Below are 21,421 nucleotides of genomic sequence, written 5' to 3' on the forward strand. Positions count from 1 at the left end.
CTATTGGTCACACATCCCCTGAATCTATTTTAGTTGTAAAATATACTCAAAAGCATAGTGGTTTTTTTTTTGTTTTTTTTTTTTTTTAAACACGTAAACCCACTGAATACAGAGTTCTAATATGTTTGATTTTTTTTGTTCCTTTTTTTTTTTTTATCAACATAAGATAACCAATAAAATTAGAGGGTGAGTGTTATATTGAATTTTTAAACATGAACTCTCATCTTAGTTTTCAAATGTAATTTTTGTTTATTATCTGCAAAAGAACACGAAGTGTATCAACATGGTTTTGAAGTTTTGCCATAAAAACTTTACTTTAAAAATATATTTAGTGTCATCACATGAAATTTCAAACAGTTTAAGCTCATACTAAATGTGGGAACACAGTGATTGTTCCATATTCAAACCTGCTGTAGCCTACGCAAAATAGGTTTAATATTGAAAACAACAGAAACAAAAACAAGCAGCTTTCAGAACAATGTGTAAAAATTAGAAAATACCCAGTTTTATTTATTGTTCAGTTCAGCAGTTTTAAAGATCGAGCAAAACTTCATACAGAATGAACATTTTTCTCCTTTACCAGATGAAAAAGTTTGTACTGCTTGGTCCAGTCAACTATGTTGGGTTTGAACATACCAAAGCACGTACACTGAAAGAAGTCTGCAAGATTCTGAAAGCATCCGAGACTGAAAATGAGAGAAACATCCATTAATAAACCTAACAAAAGATGACTGTGGACATCAAATTTATGCATTCACTATTAAGCAGTACTCTTAAGGTATAAAGCTATCAACAAGTACAGCTCTAGGCAAAGAAACATAAGAGTTCTCTGTTCAGCATTATTCCCCTGTTGAACTTTTTCAACATGTATTACATATAAGTTCAACTCAAATACTTAAAATCAGTAAGATCTTATCTGCTAACACACAAGGGATTACAAAGTTCTGATATAACAGTGAAATCTTGGCACTAATTTCTTTATTGAGCCAAATATTGCATGACAAGTCAGAAAGGCGACAGTACCTTAATACTCTCTCTGGATCTCCAGAACAGACATCAAGAGTGGTATCTTGAACAAATTCAAGAACAATTTGCTCCCCACCCCCAAGTAGTTTCTGCTAGTTAGAGCTGATTTTGGCACAACCTCTGTAACTCCTAACAGGCACGACTACCATGACCATAGACTAGTTTTTTTGTTTGTTTGTTTTTTACATACTAGTGAAACAAATCAGTGCTATATAGATACATGCCTAAAACACCCTATTCATTAATACTCACTTGTATGAAGTTCTCCTGAGTGAAACAGGATGCTTAGAAGATTTGCTCTGCATCAGTAGGTTCATTCTCTCATGTGAGGTCAGTCCCAAGAAGGCAATCTTACAGAAAGGAAAAAAAGAAGTGGACATCATAAATTCAAATTCTGGTCTTACAAAAAAATACTATTGAAAGTGGAGGGAAGAGAAGTTGGCCATATCTAACAAATATCTACTGCCATAGTAAAGGACTTTGGATAAAACAGAATCCAGAAAGCTGTAATATCAATACTTCCACTGAGAAATCAAGCTTAAATGGGATGACCATAATGATTACACTTTTATACAAATGTCTGTAGAAGTTTAAGATCTATAGCAGTTAAGCACGTACATCTCCTCAGGTTTTGTCTATATTCTACCACAGAAATTGTTAGGAAAAGATCCTCCAGAAAAGACAAAGATAAAATAGTCAGAAGTCAATGATAACTTACTCATTTTCTTGATTCCATGTCTTGTTTCAATGAATTTCACAAACCTCTTTTTTTTTTTTCCCGCATTTTTCCTTACCAATTCCCTTCTCTTTATTTTTTTTTTCTGACGACATAATCTTATAAGACCCTTATAAATGGCAGCAAAATTGCTTTGCTGCATGACATACTAAGCATCATAAAGAACAACTTACAAATAACTGTGTACAAAACACAATACATCGTTGTAAATATCCTACCTAGATTTTTTTTCCCCCCCCACAAGAAAAAAAATGTTATTTTTCCCCTCAGTTCCTTGGACATTATAGCAATCAAGCAGCACACGTTTACAATTGTGTATTTTTTCTTGTACACTGCTGAGCTCTGTCATATAGTTTTCAACTGTGAGATCGAGTTTTCATGCTGTTGTGAGGCAGTAACTCCAGTTCTGTTAGTTAATGAAGTTTCTTGCCTTTAAACATGCCTTTTTGTAGGTTTGGAATTTTTGATGAGTAGTGAAACCAAAATTCAGTTATAGGAATGATTTTCAGACTGTGATCCTACTTTTAACAGGGGAACGATAAGTATACAAGTATCCATGAAACTTAATGGACTGTTCTGGGATTTAAGATAAGCACCTAGATGTGGCATAAATCAGAGAAGTAAAGCAGGTACAAAGCTTTTATGGGAGCAGGACACCTAGAAGTTTTCATTTGGTAACTTGTTAAGAAAGGAACATAAAATAAAGCAAAATAATACCTGGTAAAGTTGAATAGTTAGCCACAATGAAGTCCATGCAATATGGAAACAGGCTAGCATGAAGATGTAGGACACCCAAGGAGAGCAATATGTTATCTGTGTCACGTATGTCCATGCTCCATCTTGATGGTAACTTGTTGAGCAGTGGTTTGACCAATCTGACAAGACACATTATCAGTTAATTACCTTTTTAACATAAGCCACTTAAAAACAGAACAAAAATATATTTGCACAGAATATTATATAACCACATGCTCTAGAAATACCATTTCCTCACTTAAAAAACACCCACAGTGTTATGTGACTGCTTGCTAGTCTTGCTGCGTAATCTTCCTATTATACGTCCATAATACAAGGAAGGAACACTCAAGGCATTAGCTAGATTTTTGTTTTGTTCTTATTTTGAAGTAAACTAGTAATACTGAAGTAAGTTATTACCTCTTATTATCAAGCCTTCTGAAATTTTACTGCATGATTGTTTGTAATTTTAGGACAAGAATTTATCATTTACCTTAAACACTATCATCAACAAAAGAAGACATGATTGTGAAAATGACAAGAAAGAAGTTTTTGCTATGTGAACTTATCCTCAGGAATTACATTATAAGGGCTCTCCACATCTCCAGAATTCTTTTTTTTTTTTTTCCCCCAATTTCTCAGGGATACATTTTGGATTATTAATGAGATATGTAATTCTCTTTTCAAAATTATCACAACACTAAAAACAAAATGAAGCTTTAGCAAATGTTCAACATAGCTATTTCCAAACAACAACAACAAAGCCTTTGTAATAATATATTTACAAACTTTTTTTCAATTGCAGGAAGGGGTATACAGACTAGAATCTGTATCCTGACCCTCTTCAGCACAGCTTGCCTATGTTATCTCTAACAAAAATGGTCTCTGATATTGTATCTTTGAAAAATGGACAATCCCACTAGGGCTATATCTTAACACAACACAAACGTAACAGACATTTGATCAAAGATTCCAATGTCCTGACTTATTTTCATTTAGAAAGAGAAAATGATCACTGATGAAATTTGGTATCATCTTATGTTATTTCTGCAGGTATAATTACACTAGACAGAAATAAAGTGTTGAAAAATAATGACTATATGCACAGGTCCCTGAAAGCTAAATTAAAATAAACTCATTGATACATACACAGAAGACTTCCATAGAGCAGCCAGACACTGGTCATAGCTAGGAACAACAGGAACAATAGGTAATAATGATGGTTCCCCATGCCTGTATTTGAGGCAAGGAAAAAAAAAAAAAAAGCATGACATTTTAAAATTTTGCATTACTTGTAATTTCTCCTTAACTTAATGGGAATAAGAAGAATCTACACCATTTCCTATTATTACCTTATTTCCTATACTCAAGTTTGACAAGGTTGACCTCTTTCTCAACTTTCTCTTGTAAGCGATCCCAATTTATATAACAAAATTAGCTCTAATAAAGTCAACCAGTCTCTACCCCGCTCCTTTAATCATTTTACTTGTCTTTCTCTCTGTCATTTAAGTAATTTTTCCCTGGCGCTTATTAGTAACCCCTTCACATTAGTAACCCCTTCAATATCAACTGTGTACTCTCTTATCTGTTCGCTTTCTAAGGAGATAAACATTTTAAAATGTTGCAGAGATAACACATGGAATTTTCAGATTTGATAAAACAAATACTCTCACCTATGCACTGCCCAATGCACAGAGAATGCTGATCATATCTGGCTACACAGGAATCACAAGCAAGACAATGCACAGATCTCAAAGGCTTCCTTACCTAGTTGAACACGAAAGAAAGGAATACAGTCATTACAAATGCACCTATTTTACTCAAGGTTTGCAGCTTCATCCGAAGAGCACTGTCATATATGGTAACTATTACTACGTAACGGGCTTCACAACACAGATAAGAATTATGCATCTTAATTTTACCAAAAAGAAAAAACCAGCAGAAATAAAACTATTTTATCAAGAATACAGTCCAAGGATCTCAAAACTTAGTGACCATAAGAGGAGAAAAGGAATCTAAGTAACATAGACAAGACAAGGCATATCATACTTGCATTACAAGAAGTGAGGGAAAAAACAATATTGTAGTGTTGAGTAAAAAACAGGCTAGAAAAAGAAAAGAAATATCAAGGCTTCACTTACAAGACAAGATGTGCAAAATGTTCTGAAGTCCAAGCATCCTGCTTCCGCAAGAGCTACAATGTTCTGAAAGACAAAGTTTGTGCTTGTATTTGGATTGCATTTTATGGAGAATCTTTGAAGATTTTTTACTTTAGGCCTTTTGCAGTTATTCAGTATTTTGAGAACCAAGCACTTGCTACTCAGGGACAAGATAAGTTCCGTGACAAACAGAGCAGCAAAGACTAATGCAACTTTATTCCTGTAGCTCTATGTTGCCAAAATTAATAAATAAACTGGATGAAATACTCTTATGAAATTAGATGGTATTAAGGCACAAGGTACGTCTCATCGTCAGCTAGATGTTAAAGAGAGGAGGAGAGCTGCTATGTTTAGTCTTCCTTTATCAGTACTAGATAGCTAGTACTGCTATAGCCCCGTGGCAACAATATTGACAAAGTTAAAATTGCCGTTTATTCTCCTTGTCAGTGTGAAGAAATGCAATCACATGGAGAACAAAGAGAGATCACAAACAAAATGTTGTTCATAATCAATAGGCTAAGGGACCAAACAATCAATGTTCTATGGACTGGTTGGCCATCTCTTTTTGCCTTTCTAAAATACAACTAGAAAATAGCACATAGTTCACATGAAACTTAAACATAAAGATTTAATCATTATACACATCTTGAGAGCATGTGACAATTTAAACCATTTCTAGCCTTTAGTATGTTTTATGAGCATAGACAATTGTAGAAAAGCACTGTGAGTACCTCTTGCTAACATTAGACAACTGGAATGGAAACCTTACAGAAGTTTTATTTATTAAGTGAAGTTCTATATGAGTTTATATCATTGGTAACATCAGTGATATGAATCTGTGTGCTTGGCTGAAGCTCACAATTCAACGAGAAGATGGAGGCAAGGAAATCATGGCAGAACGAACAAGATATGGAAATAATCAGTAGTAAGAGGAATTATCTACAACCTACACTGTTTGATGATGGAGCTAAAAATTCTTAAAGAATATCTTACTGCTTTCAAATTTAAAAAAGATACAGTTGATGACAAAAAATCAACCAGAAGGGAACGCACAGTGTAGCATGCTAGTCCTTCCACTTATTTTACAGTCACCTACCTCTTTTTTCTCTTTTTCTGAAGACTTAATATACCCAGGATCAGTTCTCCAAGTTTTATAGAAATAATAAAGAAAACCCACCAAGCTGACCATGACAGCGATTTCAGAAATGGTATTGGTTGTATGTATTATTCAGGTTAAGGAATATATTCTTACACACTACAATATCCCCTGTCATCCTCTCTAGCAGAGTACAGACTTTTGCCTTTGAATATATAGCAGATATAAAATGAATTCAGTTTATTTTTTCCACTCTGAATACTTTTTCTTTTTTTTTTTGCATACCTGATTAGTATTAAGATTCCAGCAGCTGTGAGAACTGACTGCTGCACAACCCCCTAAGTTGTCAAACATGCTCTTATTCAGAGAGCTTTGAGTCTTGCCCTCTATTTTTTTCCTCCGCAGTTAAAACAATTGAATAAATTCAGATAGACAAATGCAACTTCCGTCATCCTAGAACTATCTTTGTCACTCCAAAGACACACACTGAAAAACAACTTCTGGAGTAATTGAACATCTACTGGGAAACCTTTCTTCATAAGTATACCAGAAAATCCCAAATCCAAACCAGCTTTTCTAGTCTAATTGGACATTTTTCATCCTGATTTTCCCCTTTACTAAATATCTGCTAGAAATAAAAGAAGATACATACTTTTAGTCCATATACAACTTTCATTTAAGCTTGAAGTTATTTAACCCCAGCCCAATGTAAGAAAACCAATCTTACCAGACATTAACAGTCATGTGGAATTATTTGGGACTGCTCGTTACTATTTGCATGACTAGATTTAGATTTACTAGGAAGTGTAAGGAAAGTTCTATTGAATTTCTCCAGCAAAAAGGATATCAGGCAGAAACAAGAAAAACCAGGTCACAGACATCCAGAAGACTGAACTTAGCAACAGTGCTGTGGGAAGATACCTTAGATTCTTGAGGCCCACAAACTGCCTGAAAGAATATGAAAAGAAAGCAGTGTTCGTCTTTAATTTGTTTAAAAACTTAACTTAGTGGAGTATACGTTTATCATCAGTTTTGTTATTTTTAAAAAATTTCACTCAGCATACTTTAAGCCCCTCTTAAAGCAATCAAAAATTGCCACTCAAAGGCATTCTTTAGCCAGATACATAACAGGGTTAAAAATGCAAAAATAAACTGAAGAGTGCTCTGTTCCAGCCTAATATTATATATCTGAACTGCTGATGCACTGGGTGAAAAGAACTTTCTCTATTTACAGACTAATAATATTGCCATTTCAATGAATACTGACTGTTGTGGTGTGATGACCACTGCAGGAAACAGGAAGCCTGTGCAACAACTTAGGATATCACTGTGAGGTGTGGGGAGCAGGGAGGGAAGGAATGGCTCATTAAAACTCATGCTGGATCACAAATACAGAGGGAAAAGTTGAAATAAAGCACATTTCTAAGTGCCATGAATGGTTATCCTAGCATCTACCAGGCGTAGAACTTCAGTAACACTCTATCATTTAAAATAGCTAACAGACTGCACCTTTGTTTTTACTCACATCTCTCAGTAATGAGAAACTATGACTTTGCACACCAGACATTCCATTTCAAGATCATTCTGAAAAGTACATATAAATATATATGGTATCTAGAAAAAGTAAATACAGAGAGATAAATGCACAAACCTCACAAACAGAGCCGTCCCGAGCAGCAGGAAGAGAAGCAGACATCCTTTCAAAAGCCAAGAATCAGAACTTAGGTTCATTACGTATCCTATGGCCCACACCAATGTCAAGGAAGACGCCACCAGCAGGAACAGCTATTAAGATGACTATTGTTAAAATATGACAAAGTATTCAAGCAGGATTTACTTCAGGAGCATTCAGATAATATAATAACAAGTGCTGAGACTCAAGGTAGGTAAGACAAAGCGACAAACCAATACACTGGGGGAAGACAGGAGGGGGGGGGAACAACAGGGGAAAGAGAAGATCCACATCTATACCACAACTAAGTACTTCTTTAGAATTTTGTTTTTGTGTGTCTTATTTTGGAAGCTTTCAAAGATCCACAAGAGCTCTCAGAAAATAATTTTCATGTATCCTGAGCACAGAATGCTGTAGCTTTATTTCCATCAATTATAACTCACGAAATTACCTCATATTTCTCCATTATTCTCAGTAACCTGCTATTTCTTCTGCTTCTCATTCTTTCTTCTTCTGTTAACATATAGACTATGAAGCGATTCTGAGTCTGAATTGCAAGGTCAAGCGGTGTCTCTCCCTTTAACAACAAAGTTTATTTGGTTACATACTTCACAGGTAAATGCTTTCCTTTGTAACAAATAATAAATAAATTTAGCAAAAACCAAGAACAACTCAGTAGTTGCTTCCTCCAAACCCCTTTTTTCTTTAAGGCAAGGGTAGGGTAAATTCAGAGTTTGGTAGCTATAAAGACTGATACTTTCAACCAGACTGCATCCATTTGAATTACCTTTGCACTCTCTCTGCTAACCTGAAATGCTAAACTGTCAGCTAAAGTATGACATGCTTTCTGAAAGGGAAAGTTTGTTGTTTACGTTAACTTCTTAAAAATCAAACAGCAACATTCTAAGAGTCACACGCAAAAAAGTAGCAGATGGAAAAGCTGCATAGCTTAATACACCAACCCTGAGTAACTACACTATACAAATATCCATACAGGAGATATATATATATATCTACACACGTATAATTTCAACATTTATACTTCTTGGTATCAGTTTTTACAAATATTAGGACTAAGATTTTTACATGACTAGCAATTTTGACTTGCACCTACAAACAGGGATGGACAAACTTCAATATTTTCAGGATGACATATTCATCCTTTTAAAGTCTTTACAAGTCTCAGTGAATACAAAGACACTTATTTTTGAAAAAACTGACAAAAAGCATTACTCATAACAATGTTTTAAAACAGAGAACAGCTGAATAAAATAAAATAAAAAAATAAAAAAATCTGCAAATGACGCAATTATTATGCTCAGAGTGATCAAAAGAATTAGCTGTTCATTAAATGAATATCGCAAAGAATCTCAGCATTCACACTTTGTGCCACACCACAGAAGTGCTCATTCCTCTTGGCTTCCCAAGTAAGGATGCTTTTCTTATTCACCTCCACGTTCAAGAGAATATCCAAAAGGGACAGGGCTCACGTATTTCTTCATGTTCCTTTTATGCATTCATGCCACATGGGCAAAAGAAACTAAAATAATGCAAGAAATTGTACCTTGACATTTTTTATGTCCATGCTAGCACCAGCTTCCAGCAATAGATCCACTGCACTAATATTTCCTGATGTTATTGCCCAATGCAGAGCAGTGTTCTTCTGAACATTGTCAACAGCGTTGAGAGAAGGGTTAAACTTCAGTAGAAACTTTGTGGGTTCTTGTCTAGGTGGAATAAAGTTAAACAGAAAATGATCTGTACTGGAGAGAAAACTCTTGAACACCTTGTAAAAAATAAATCACAGCTCAGATCTGTGAAGTAACAGCAGATACTCTGTCTCTCAACAAGCTCATCAATAATAGATCCAAGTTTAGAACTGGGGACTCGGACTCAAGATTTTTCTCTGGACTTTTAACAGACACGAGCTATACACACAGATTTTATCTTTCTACATTTTGTATAAGCTTGCATCTCCATCACAGATACTAAGTGCACTTACTGTGAACACTTTCATTTACTTTCATTTCTAGGAAAGCACAATGATGTATGTTGCAGCTGAACCAACCACAAACCTAAACTTCTTCAAGGTTGCTTTTTGTCCTTCTTTGCTATACCTAGTTAGCAACTTCATAATTTCTCATCTCTTAAATACTGCTTATTTTGTACAAGCAAAAGAGAAAGGAATGTCACTAAACATTTTCAGAAGACTCAGGATAGTGCCCAGAAAGAGGTGAGCGACAGGTTCTTTTTAAATTGTTCACTACTTACCCCATCACTTTTTGTGCTGATAACATCAAAGGTGTTTGTCCATTGAAGTCTGTTGTATCTATGTTCTAAGTGTAAGAAGAAGATAACAAGAGAGTATCACTGATCTCAGTAAACACTTAGATTGTCAGATTCTGAGCTACACAGCTGACTTAGCTACACTGCAGAAGCGGAAAGAAACCAAAATATACCAGCCAAGAAGCCAACGCTCATTTAAATAAATTTTCTTCCTTCCATGGGTCTTGCATGTCATTCATTTCAGGATATGCTGAGTGTCCACTACAGATACTTTAAAAGGAATCATGTGGATATCATTCCTTTAATTAACTGTATTTCTTGTCCTCTCTTCAGCAAAAATACCATAAATAGAGTTTACTTTGGGAAGCAACATTAACTATGATCCTTGTGTAAACAGAGGTGCATAACAGAATGTCTAAGTACATAAAACTGGTTTATTAATAGAACATAAAATGATTACACATTACACATAATTAGAGATCTACCTCGTATTAGCGAATCTTTTCCCTTCTCTTTCACAACAAAAGTTTCCTTCTCTCCTGCATCCACCCATCATCGCATTTGAGTAGATTTAGTTATGTTTTGTAAGCACTTGGATTTTTTAATAGAACATAAACTTTCATAAGTTTGTGATGTATACCATCTATATCTACATTCCAGAAGTTGGTTTGCTATTTAAGAGAGCTCTACGAGAAAGAAAATAAACTCACCAAATGTTTAAATCTTATCAGATGGTGTTTTGAAAAAAAACACTCTTGATCATAAAAGCACTCTCCTGTCAATTTTATTAGCAAATTGTTACAGCAGTCATCAATTCTGCCTACTTCAGGTATAAGCTAAGCAGATGTGAAGTGGGTATGACACAAAATGTATTAATCAGACTATGTGTGACTTTTTTTAATGGAAATTTCTGTATTCTGTATATTATGCATGCTTCAACTGATGGCCAATTGCAGATGTTACTAGGTACAAGTCTGTAATCAAAGAGTAGATGCTTCATGATGTACTTCATAAAATATTTTTTTTATCGGTTTTAAAAGCCAGTTGTTATTTACACAGCATCACACATGTTGCTGAGCTTTAACAACTCTGAATTGTACAAGGATGACAAGACGACTAGAAGGCATTAATTTTTTTTATTTTTTTTTTTTTTAAATAAGTTTCTCTGAACATATGGCCCAGGGAAATACTTGCCAAATATCTGCTTGTCATATAGGAAACAGAACAGTAAATTCTGCAATATATCTATAAAGCACAAGCAGTTACTCCTAACTAGAAAACAATTCTTGAGACATCAACAATTGTTGGGACATCAACAACATACCTGGCCCTTTGATATGAGGTAAGCTATAATGGGCATGTGTTGAAACAGCACTGCTAAATGAATGCTAGTGAATCCTTCCCCATCAATAAGACTGGGATCTGCTCCACATTTCAACAATAATATGACCATGGGCAGGTGTCCTTGTCTGTAACGATAGATGAAATGAAACTATAGTAATGACAAAAAAAAAAAAAAAAGTAAATCTTAATGAAAGCCTTGCCTAGATACCCTGAAAAAAATAATTTCAGAATCTTGTATTTTTATTCATGAGACATTTTTTAAAAACTAAGGTTTATACCAGAAGATTAAATGTTTATTTCCATAAGTTAATTTATGGCAAACTGGCAATTTAACATACAGTGTTTATTCTGCAGTAGTTTCTCCCATTAGCAGTCAATTTCATAAAAAGCCTCTTTGTTCAGGAGAATATGAAACCCAGAGAAAAGCAATATTCTTCCAGTATGAGCATTTGCATTTAGTTATTCTAGAAGCAGTACTTAAGGTGAACTGTTTCCCAAAAGAGAAGTGCATCGTTCTTTTGATCATTTTATTCAAGTCCTGTCCTAGAAGCCAGTATGATTTTACTCCACACAAGTGCTAACAGTTATTGCTGCTCAGAAAGAGGTACTTCATGTTTGCAGTGGCAGCTATAAGAAGCCCAAGAAAAAATCCTGGCACTGCTGGGGGAAAAGGCCAAAGGAATCTATGTGCTGCTGAGCAATGTGGCATCATAATTTGGCTCTGCTGCTGCATGCTACTACTTTAAGTCCAGGACTGGAAGCATGGAGTCTTACAGGTGCACACCAAGTTAATTTAGGGCAGAAGCTAAAACAACTGAAAGCAAATTAACTAGACATGACAAAGTCTGTCAAAGACCATGTTTCCAGACTTAAACTATGCCCTAATAGGCATCAAAAGCTAACTTCCATGAAGGAACAATATTAAGTCTTCTTTGCCTAGTAAGGCAGCACCTAAGAGGCCAAGGCTAAAAAGCATTGCTCTTGAGAAAATTCAAAATGCAAGTCTGACTGAAATCCATGGATACACACATAACTCAACTTTGTGGCCTGCAAAGTTGCCAAGAATCAGAGAACACATTTCAGCATAGTTATGGACGTGCTATGAAATTCTGTACACATGAATAAAGGAAAAACAGCACAGATTTAGGATGACCACTTCTGTCCTACACAAAACGCTACTCTTAACACTAGCGGATTTACAATGAGGAGTGGCAAGCAGCATACCTAATAGCCCAGTGCAGGGGAGTTGAATTCAGATCTCCACCTAGCTGATCGACTACTGCACCTTTGGAAATATAGTATCTGTATAACAGCAATAAAATAAGATTAAGAAGAGACATAAAGCATTAGAACACTATACTAAGAATAATATAGCTGTAGTAGTAAATAGCTTATAATGAAATTTTCACTAGAAAAGCAAACAAGCAAAAATATTTTGGCAGTGAATGATGCTACTTTGAGAAGTTATTTAAGAAAAAAACTATGGTAATTAGCAAGACACTTACGAAGTCAGCTTTAATCTTTCTTAAACAAAACAAATGTGGGAAAATCTAATGATTTCATGTACTACATAATTTTACATACAAAAAAAACCACGGTAACTATATTTCAGTGACATTTTCACAAACGTAATTGGGTTAAAATTTGAATTTTATGCTTTTCTACTTAAGCAGCACACTCCCTTTGTTTTCAAGTGCAATAGCAACAAAGCAATCATTACTAACACTAGCATAATACTTGAGTTACTTTCACAGGGTCTCTAGAGCTTACTTAACCAGCTCCTGTCTGTTGTTTATCGCTGCCCAGTGAAGAAGAGTCACATTTTCTTTGTCTGGTTGTCGAACATCGTATCCTGCTTCTACCAGTTCTTTGCATCGCTCCAAAATTCCATACCTTAAAAGAGAAAAACAAGTATTTACTTATTTCTGAAATATCCTCCAAATTAAAGAGTGTCACATGCACAAAAAAGTAAATCACAATAAGCCTCATCCAATGGTTCCTACGTGAACAAATTCCACTTTGTATTCAACGGAAATCATGCAAAAATAAGTTGGTCTGAGCCTTGATATGTAGAATTTTCTACCAAACAAAACAGACTTGAACGAGATTATCATTGTTCATGATAAAAATATTTATAATAGTATACTTAAATGATTTATCTTCTTTCACTAGAGATAGGTGATGGAACCCTAATATTTATTTTCATTTTTAAAATACCCAGCATAGCTTACATGGGAGGAACACCTGTCTATTTCAGCATCTTGCAGACACAGAAGGTACACTTACTGTGTAGCCTTTACAATATCAAACGAGCTCGGGTCCTCAACAATCGGATGTGATCCTGGTAGCACCGGCAGATCTTTCTCGCTGTGGATGCTATGACAGCTGTGCATATGAGGTCGATGAGGCCCATGACAATGGTTTTTACACTGTTGGTTAACAAAATATGTATCAATAAGTATTAATTAGAAGGGGGATACCATCCCTCCCTCCTTACAAGTAGAGGCACACATTGGACTTGCGAAGTCACGTTAATGCAAATAAGGAAGTAGATTTAGAGCAACTGAAACATAAAACCACCTGACAAGAGGCTAATCTTTCTTCTCAGCACTGAGATACGGGAGGACAGCGCTAAGTTCTCCGAGACAAAAATTACAAAGGCGCTGATGTCCCTGCAGAACCAGCTCCCCACAGCACACCCTGACCGCAGACAGCTGCTCGCCCACAGCCCAGGCTTTCACACCAGCTGCCACAAGCTCCGTCCTCAAGCCTTGAAACACGAGAAGCGCCCCGGGAGCCCCCCAGACAGAGGCGCACTCCCACGAGCCCGTTGCGAGGGACCAGGGAACTCCCCCCCGTGGCGCCCAACGCGGCTCCCCGAGGCCAGCAGCCAGCGGGACGCCCCAGCCCCGGGACCGTGCCGAGCCGGCTCCGGGGCACCCGCGGCCGGGCCCCGCCACCCTCCCGTCCCCGCGGCTCCCCTCACCGCCGGGCCAGCCCCGCCGGCCATCCTCCCGGCCCCAGCTCCGCGCCCGCCGCTTCCTGCTTCCTGGTTACCGGCGCCCGGGGCGGGGCCGGGCCGGGCCGCGGCGGTACCGGGGGGACGGCTCCGTTCGGGGCAGTGCCGGGGCCTGCGGAGCCCCACGGCCGAGCTCGGGCTCCGCCGCTCCGCCCGGTGCCGCCCCGGGTGGCGGCCATGTGGTGGCACCGCTGCTGGGGTCGGGCACGGGGAGGCTTGGGGGCAGTGGGACCGTGTCAGACATGGGTTAGATGATCTTGGAGGTCTTTTCCAACCTAACGATTCTATGGTTTATTTATTGCTATCTCCATCTCTGTGTCCCTAAGCACCATGTTCAACCTTTCCTTAAACACCCCCAGGGGCGGTGACTCCACCACCTCCCTGGGCAACCCGTCCCAGTGCCTGGCTGTTCTTTCTGAGCAGAAACGTCTCCTCATTATCAACCTGAACCTCCCCTGGCACAACTTGGGGCCATTCCCTCTAGTCCTATCACAAGTTATCTGCGAGAAGAGGCCGACCCCCAGCTCCCCACACCTTCCTTTCAGGCAGTTGCAGAGAACAATGAGGTCTCCCCTGAGCCTCCTCCAGACCAAACACCCCCAGTTCCCTCAGCTGCTCCTCACAGGACTTGTGTCCAGGCCCTGCACCAGCTTCAGAGCCCTAAATAAATAAAACTGTGCCCCGTTTATGACTGTCCATGAACTGGTTAAAGCACTATCTCTGTTCAGGTAGAAAAAGAGGAAGATTAAGCTGTCCTACCCCAACCCACTGACAGCAGGGGCAGAGTACGGCTTCAAGCAATCATAAATCCAACCTCTAACCAGCGAGCACCTGCTGTTGCCACAAGGACATTCCTTCCCCAGGTCTGTGTGTGCAGTTTCCCCAACTATTTTTAAGGAAAAAAGTTTCTGTTTTGTACAGTCACAATAAGCCTTTCATTTATTATTAGAACAACATCTAAATATTTCATTTTAAAACCTCAGTACTCAGCAAATGACCAAAAGAATTTATCAGCTATCTTGAGAGAATCCAAAATACTTGTCAGTTAACAGAGCAGAAGATGCCCTAGTTGCTTCCTGCTTCCTCTCCCTTTTTGACCCAAGGAAAATCTCCAGCTCAGTGCAGCATCAGCAGACGGAGACCTAAATAAGTTAGTAGGGGTATGTGCAGGGATTTCTGATCTAAAACGAGAAAGCCTGCTCTGGATTCTCATACCTGCTTTCAGCTTGGTATTGCTGCCCTGGCAGAGGGATGATTCTTCATTAAGTTCTCTAAGACGTTCATGTCCTATTAGTAAATTTGCCAGCTACCAAAATTTCTGAGGCATGCAAGCCCAACTGAGAAAAGGGAAAACTTCAGCAAGAAAACAAACAAACACACAAACACAACTCAAATGCAGGTGTTTTGTTGCTCTTTATTAGAAATAAAAATGAAAAATCTTCACCATCCTGCAGTCTTTAGGCTTCCCAGTTCTCATGCTGGAAACCCTAACAAGGCTTCCCCAAAATCACCATAATACTGTAAAGAGAAAAATGCTGGTAGCTTACAGATAGAGGGGCTATCAAAATGCTATATACCCATGATATTGCCATTTTACTAACAGATGATGGTGCCTTCCACATTATATAAACTTCAGCTGAGATTTTCAAACATTTTAAATACATTACTAAGCTGTTTAATGAGATAGGTAAACATTGCTCAGAGCACACCTCCTATATACCTTGCTATTATTTGCTTTTCCTGTTCTTTCTACCTTCTGAACTTACTGTCTCTAAGGCTTCTTCCTTCTACCTTCCCCCTTACTTTTTCCTTCTCCAGGTCCAGCCTCCCTCACAGCTTCATGTGCTGTCTTGAAGAAAACAGACAGCTATGTTAGGATTCACATAAACAGAAAAGAAGGATCCGAATACCACATTCAGGAATCGTGATGCTCACAAGCGTGGTGTATCAATACAGTAGTAAGCTATTCCCCATCAAGCAGTTTTTGTGCCTGTTCTGTGCTTGCTCTTGCAAAAGCTGCCAGTGTAAAGTCATGCACAGACACCTACATTGCCCTGAGAATCAAGTTCCTCAAGCCTGTGAGGGTGCCAGCTGAGTCACACTATTGCAAAATGCATCTCTATTTGTACTCCACATTTAGCACTGGAATATCCTGAATTGCACAGTTTAGGCCTGTAAGTTTACTGAATGGAAGGAATTAAGCGTTCCCCCCTCCACTATCAGAGATTATTTGCTTAGATGTTTTTTGTGTCTTGATCTCTACATTCCTGTTAATTTTGGGGTGTTAAAATATTTCAAAAATTATCTGCCATGTAACATTCAAATCACCAAAGAAAGAATAACTGATGTTGACTAAATTAGATCAAACTGTAAATGTGCTTGTGAGTTTTTCAGTTAAAGCTAGTACATTTAGGAAGATGTTGTGAATGCTGTTGGCATCTGCTGTTTTCCATGGTTACCAACATGGGAGTGAAAAACAGAAAGCTAATGCAAACAAGCAGAGAAGACTTCTTCCACCAGAATATGTAGAATGAGTCCACAAAAAAATAATTTCTGAACACAGCTATCAAAGGCTACTCACAGTATACACTACTGCTACTTGCTTTCATAGTGTTATTGTGAAAGGACAAATGTGGTCGATGCTAGCCTACAAGTTAGGCAAGATGCTGCAGAATGAATGTGAAATCAAATTCCAGTTGACATGTTAATATAGATTATTCCTTCCATATGCACAACTGCCACATAAATAGATACCAAAGTAGCTTTACTTCATCAATACTCAGAGCTTTAATTTAGTTTGGTATCACAAAATATTTTATGATTTCAATACAGAAATCATGATGGGGAAGATTAGGAAGAAATAGTCGCGTGTTAGCCCTAGGATAGCACAAAGATTTGGTAAGCATTTCAGTACCTCGCTATGTAATGGATCCCAAAACTGCAAAAATAAAACTGAAGAATTTGCCAGTTTGGCATGCAAGAAGTTAGCATTTGTAAAAACAGAAGTTAATACAGATAATACTCTGTCTATCTGAGATTATTAATGAACCTCAAAGCCCTTGATTTTATGGTATTGTATGACAATACATCTGTTGGTAGCAGTAATTACGGTAGTACAGTGGCAATTTTCAGTTAGATATCTTTTAGTTTTTGTTACCTGAGGCCCTCACCTCTACAATCTTTTCATATAAAAGCCTTCCAGAAATAGGAAAAATGAATGCTTTCCTTCTGTTGTATCTATAACTGGCTTTACAAAAGAAGCCATGTTTGACCTTACTGAAATCTAGAGCAAAGCTCCTAGCAGAAGGCAAGATTTGGTTCTTAGAGAGCAGACAGGCAAATTGTCACTTAAAACTAAATATTATCTTTACTGTAGTTGTGTATTTTGGAACATACAGTAGCAAGCACTTCTTCTTTCCTTTTAAATTAGCCTGTATTTTCTCTGACAACATACAGGGATGAACTAAGTTTAAACAAAGGCGTTGCTGAGCTACTGTGGACAGTAAGTCGAGCCAGAACTTAACAGCTTTATATTCTTTCTACACAGTGCCAAGCTGTGCTGTTAATGCTGCACTGTTAATACAGCTCATGTATATATAACTTGGTGAACAAATTTGCTCAAGAACTCAAGTGTTTGCATGACTAAGAACAACTTTCAGTTGTTCACAATATTTAAGAGAGTGAAAGACTTAAAGCAAGTGCATTTTCTTCACAAGTCCTAAAACAATCATTCTCCCTCACAGAGGACCTTTTACAAGTGACTGTGCCTGTGATGAGTGCCATCTTGATTAGATAACCAGTAAAGAGATACGTAGGCGTTCAGCAGCTTTCAAATAGCATTTTGCATTCACTTCACTGGGTAAATGACAGAAAACTGTGTGTAAGAATGCTATTTAATCAGATCAAATTGTATGAAAATTGCAATTTAAATAGTGAAATGCTTTTTGGTTACGGCAAAACATTATGCTTTCTAAATTATTATTGATGCTGCTTATTACTTTTGATGTTGCTTTATGGAACAGTACAAGCAATAAACTTTTGCACATAAACGTCTTGTCTAAGGAAAAAAATAGAGGGCAGATGGTTTCTGGTAATAATCTGAATGCTATTTCCTTACTTTCTCTCTTCTAAATTCCTTTTTTTTTTTTTTTTTTTTTTTAATTCTGCTGTCCAAGGAGTTTTTATGGAGCCGCAGAAATAAAACCACAAAGACCTACCAACAGAAGGATCATTTAAATTCTTCCTCCCTTTACACCACCTAAAATAAAATCATCAGCTGTCAGCGTGCTGTCTGAATTTTAACTAATAAAACCATCTTTCAAGAGAAAGAAGTGTCTTTTATTACTATTATTATTATTTTTTTTAAAGGTTGGGGAAGTCCCAATCTGATGAATGTTTTCGTCTAGAAAACAAGAGAACTCAGTGGACAAGGCACCTCTTTTCTATGCTCTCCTTAGGAAACAAGTAGGCACAATGTTGTCCAAAGAGATCCAAGAAAAAGAAAAGTCCTAACCACATCATACAAATTAGTTACTCTCTAAGTCAAGTACTTACACACTGTGCAAAAAAAAATGTCATTGTCCTGTTGGACTGCTTCTGTCCTACTTCCTGGCATGCTAAGTTTGCCTGTAGGTCAAAGAAGGACATATTCAAACTTAATAAACCTATCTGTTATATGAGTTCATTCACATAACCAGGCTGTAAATATCCTGGACTTAAAGTTCCTAAAATATTACCTTCCAAAGGAAGATACTTAACAGAAAAATTGGGTAATTCAAGTACAACGCTTAAGAACACTCATAAAAGAATGATTCGGTTTCAGTCCTTTCAGCATTTGAGTGTTTTCAGTATTCAGAGAATTGAGGCTTTTTCATATTAGGGAAGTCCGCATTAATAATGCTGCCATGTAGTATAAGATCAAATTCAACAGTAATAAATTCTAGTCCACATCAATGTCAAAATTATATCCTAAAGTTCTGTGCTCTAATCACAGCAGCATGAATTCACATCACATAGTCAGTCTCTTTGAATTTACAGCTGATGGCTGATAATGCAAAATGGAAGTTTCAGAGTGCCAGTGTAAGGAGTATGCTCAGACAGTTGTCCTGAAAGCAGTTACCTTTCTGCACTGTAACAGAACCACAACCTTCTTGCTAGCTACCACAGCTCTCTTAAATGTTTCCCCAAGCACCCATACTCCTAACAAACAGGTACACAAAACATACATAAGAGCTACAACTGTAGTTTAACTTAAAGTTTTGAACAAATTGTACACTTCTTAATCTAGGTTTACTAAACTGGATCAGAGTTCTACCTAGTTCAGTAACCTGCTTGACAAAAAAGGCTTCAGAAGTTAACTCATGTATTACTTAACTGTGAATTAATCAACTCTTCTATAATTCTTTTGAACCAATATAAAGATTTGTTTTAAAATCTTTGTTAAAATGTTAACTTGAATAAGTTAACTAACTCTTACAACTTCTTGTTACCATGAAGTAAATTTACATGTGTAATTTCGAAAAAAAAATTCCTTTTTCATTTCATGCACATTTTCAAGCTTTTTTTCCCACCTGTATTCACTGAAGCAGAAAAGTATGATATTCCATTTTTATTTTCAATTGCACATCACTTTTAACCTACAGTGAAGATAGTGCAATATTTCAGTTAGCCCAGTGCAGGTGTGGCTTAAAGGCAGCATGTGATGTGAATTTACACTGGTAATTCAGAACAGAAGAGATTTTGTGGCTGCCACCATGAGGCAACAGCATGTATTGCTATTGTCTGAATAAAGCTGGAACTGAATAATCAAGTTTCCTTATATTCTATACACAACACTTTTGACAAGTCACTGGGTTGTACAAAGTTATGGATTTTAAAAAGGTGCTTACAAGTTTAAAGCCTTAAAGCATTACGTATGCTACAGTCCAACACTGAAATGTGTCAGCATTCTTGCAGGCTGCATTATAATAAAACTGAACTGCAACTTTGCATGAAGAGTTATAAATTAAAAGTATTTCTGAACCCAGGTCTCCGCCTTTCGGAATAAGGAAGGTTATCGTACTGCAGTGCCATCTAGTGACAAGATTTTTTAAATGTGGGAAGGCATCCTCCCGCTCCACATGTGTTGGAGTTCCCCCACTCCCTGCCATCTGCAGATCAGATACTTACGGCCTACAGGAGCAATCCAATCCACTAGAAGGTTGTGATTTTTTCCCCCGCTTAGATCTATGGCAATCTGGAACTTGCTCAGCCTGTTGCACCCTCCTCATTGGCTTTTGTTATTTTTCTTCCTGCAGTAGTCCAAGCAAAGTAAATACATTAAAGTACCATGTTTGTATTTTCTTTACTGCTCCAAGTAACTATCAGAAGCTTTTGTTGTATTTTTCCATTAGTTTTAAAAGGAGTTTAATGAATATCATTTTTACAAATATTGTAAATTTTAAATTTCCAACATTTTACAGACATATGCTCTAAAAATTTGATAGGTAGTATTAACAGCATTGTATGAAATAGCAGAACAAAGTTAATCTAACACATGCCCACAAGTTCTCCAAAGTAAAATACATATTGACATACTTTTTGGCATTCTGGAGGAAAGAAATTTAAAAATACCTATAATGCAAGATGTGGCAGACATCACCCTATCTGATAACGAACAAGTCAATAGTCTTTTAAAATGATTCAGCTTTAAAGGTTTAAATCAGTTAAATACTGCTTAGAGCATTGCTTACATATTATGGCAGCATGAAGCCTACAGACTAATTTTTTTAATGTTTCTGCAAGTATCATTTATTTGTAAGAAATGCAAATCTGAATGGAATTAGTACTCTTTTCTAGCCAGATGCCCTATTAAACATAGTCCTGTTAAACATACAGACTGAATCAATACAAACAGTATTGCCACACAGATGGAACATAAATGAAGATCTGTATGGACAGCATGAAAGCCTGAAGAACCAGAATCTGTCATCCTTACAACAAATAGGATGTGAGTTTTATGCAGTGATGGCCCCTTGATTGAAAAACCTTGCAACTAATTGCTTCCTACTATGAGTTTCACAATCTGGACAACAACAAATTCTCACATGCAGCAGCTGGGTTATCTACAGGGCAAAGCCTTCTCATCAGCGGCAGCAAATTCCGCATCAAATACACAGATAAAAATCTTTCCATGCTCCACTGTCAGACTGTGCAGAAAAATCTTTGACAAATATTACATATAACAGAAATTGCTTTAGAGAATCATATGAATGCATAATACTCTAGTTATTCACAGTACTACCCTTTCTCTTCAAATTTCCTCAATTTTATTTTTAAAATGCTGATGCTTTTATTGGTCTAAATCGGG

The 21,421-nt window shown here is 37.1% G+C and overlaps 1 protein-coding gene across 2 annotated transcripts; it reads right to left on the reverse strand.

The window, feature by feature from the left end:
• Nucleotides 1–238: 238 nt before the first annotated feature.
• ZDHHC13 (zDHHC palmitoyltransferase 13) lies at nt 239–14,084 on the reverse strand. Of its 2 annotated transcripts, none has more exons than XM_082762443.1 (17): nt 14,041–14,084; nt 13,341–13,483; nt 12,825–12,947; nt 12,279–12,356; nt 11,035–11,179; nt 9,696–9,760; nt 8,989–9,151; nt 7,876–8,001; nt 7,404–7,537; nt 6,597–6,700; nt 5,753–5,874; nt 4,639–4,701; nt 4,171–4,264; nt 3,647–3,730; nt 2,480–2,637; nt 1,279–1,376; nt 239–686 (listed from the first exon to the last, which is right to left on the reverse strand). In XM_082762443.1, exons 1-17 carry the CDS (start codon nt 14,062–14,064, stop codon nt 551–553), a joined length of 1,860 nt encoding a protein of 619 aa, XP_082618569.1. In that variant the 5' UTR covers nt 14,065–14,084; the 3' UTR covers nt 239–550. The 2 variants fall into 2 exon arrangements, with proteins under 2 accessions (XP_082618569.1, XP_082618570.1); XM_082762444.1 differs by lacking the exon at nt 14,041–14,084 and adding an exon at nt 13,872–13,976.
• Nucleotides 14,085–21,421: the final 7,337 nt, after the last annotated feature.

This window comes from Aythya marila (genome assembly GCF_965140915.1).
Source record: "Aythya marila genome assembly, chromosome: 5".
NCBI lineage: Eukaryota > Metazoa > Chordata > Aves > Anseriformes > Anatidae > Aythya > Aythya marila.

Coding starts and splice junctions, on each gene's coding strand:
- ZDHHC13 (XM_082762443.1), bottom strand. CDS start 14,064: ATGGCCGGCGGGGCTGGCCCGGCG. Junction 13,484..14,040: donor CCGGCGGGGCTGGCCCGGCG/GTGAGGGGAGCC, acceptor GTTAACCAACAG/TGTAAAAACCATTGTCATGG. Junction 7,538..7,875: donor GAATAATGGAGAAATATGAG/GTAATTTCGTGA, acceptor TCATCTTAATAG/CTGTTCCTGCTGGTGGCGTC.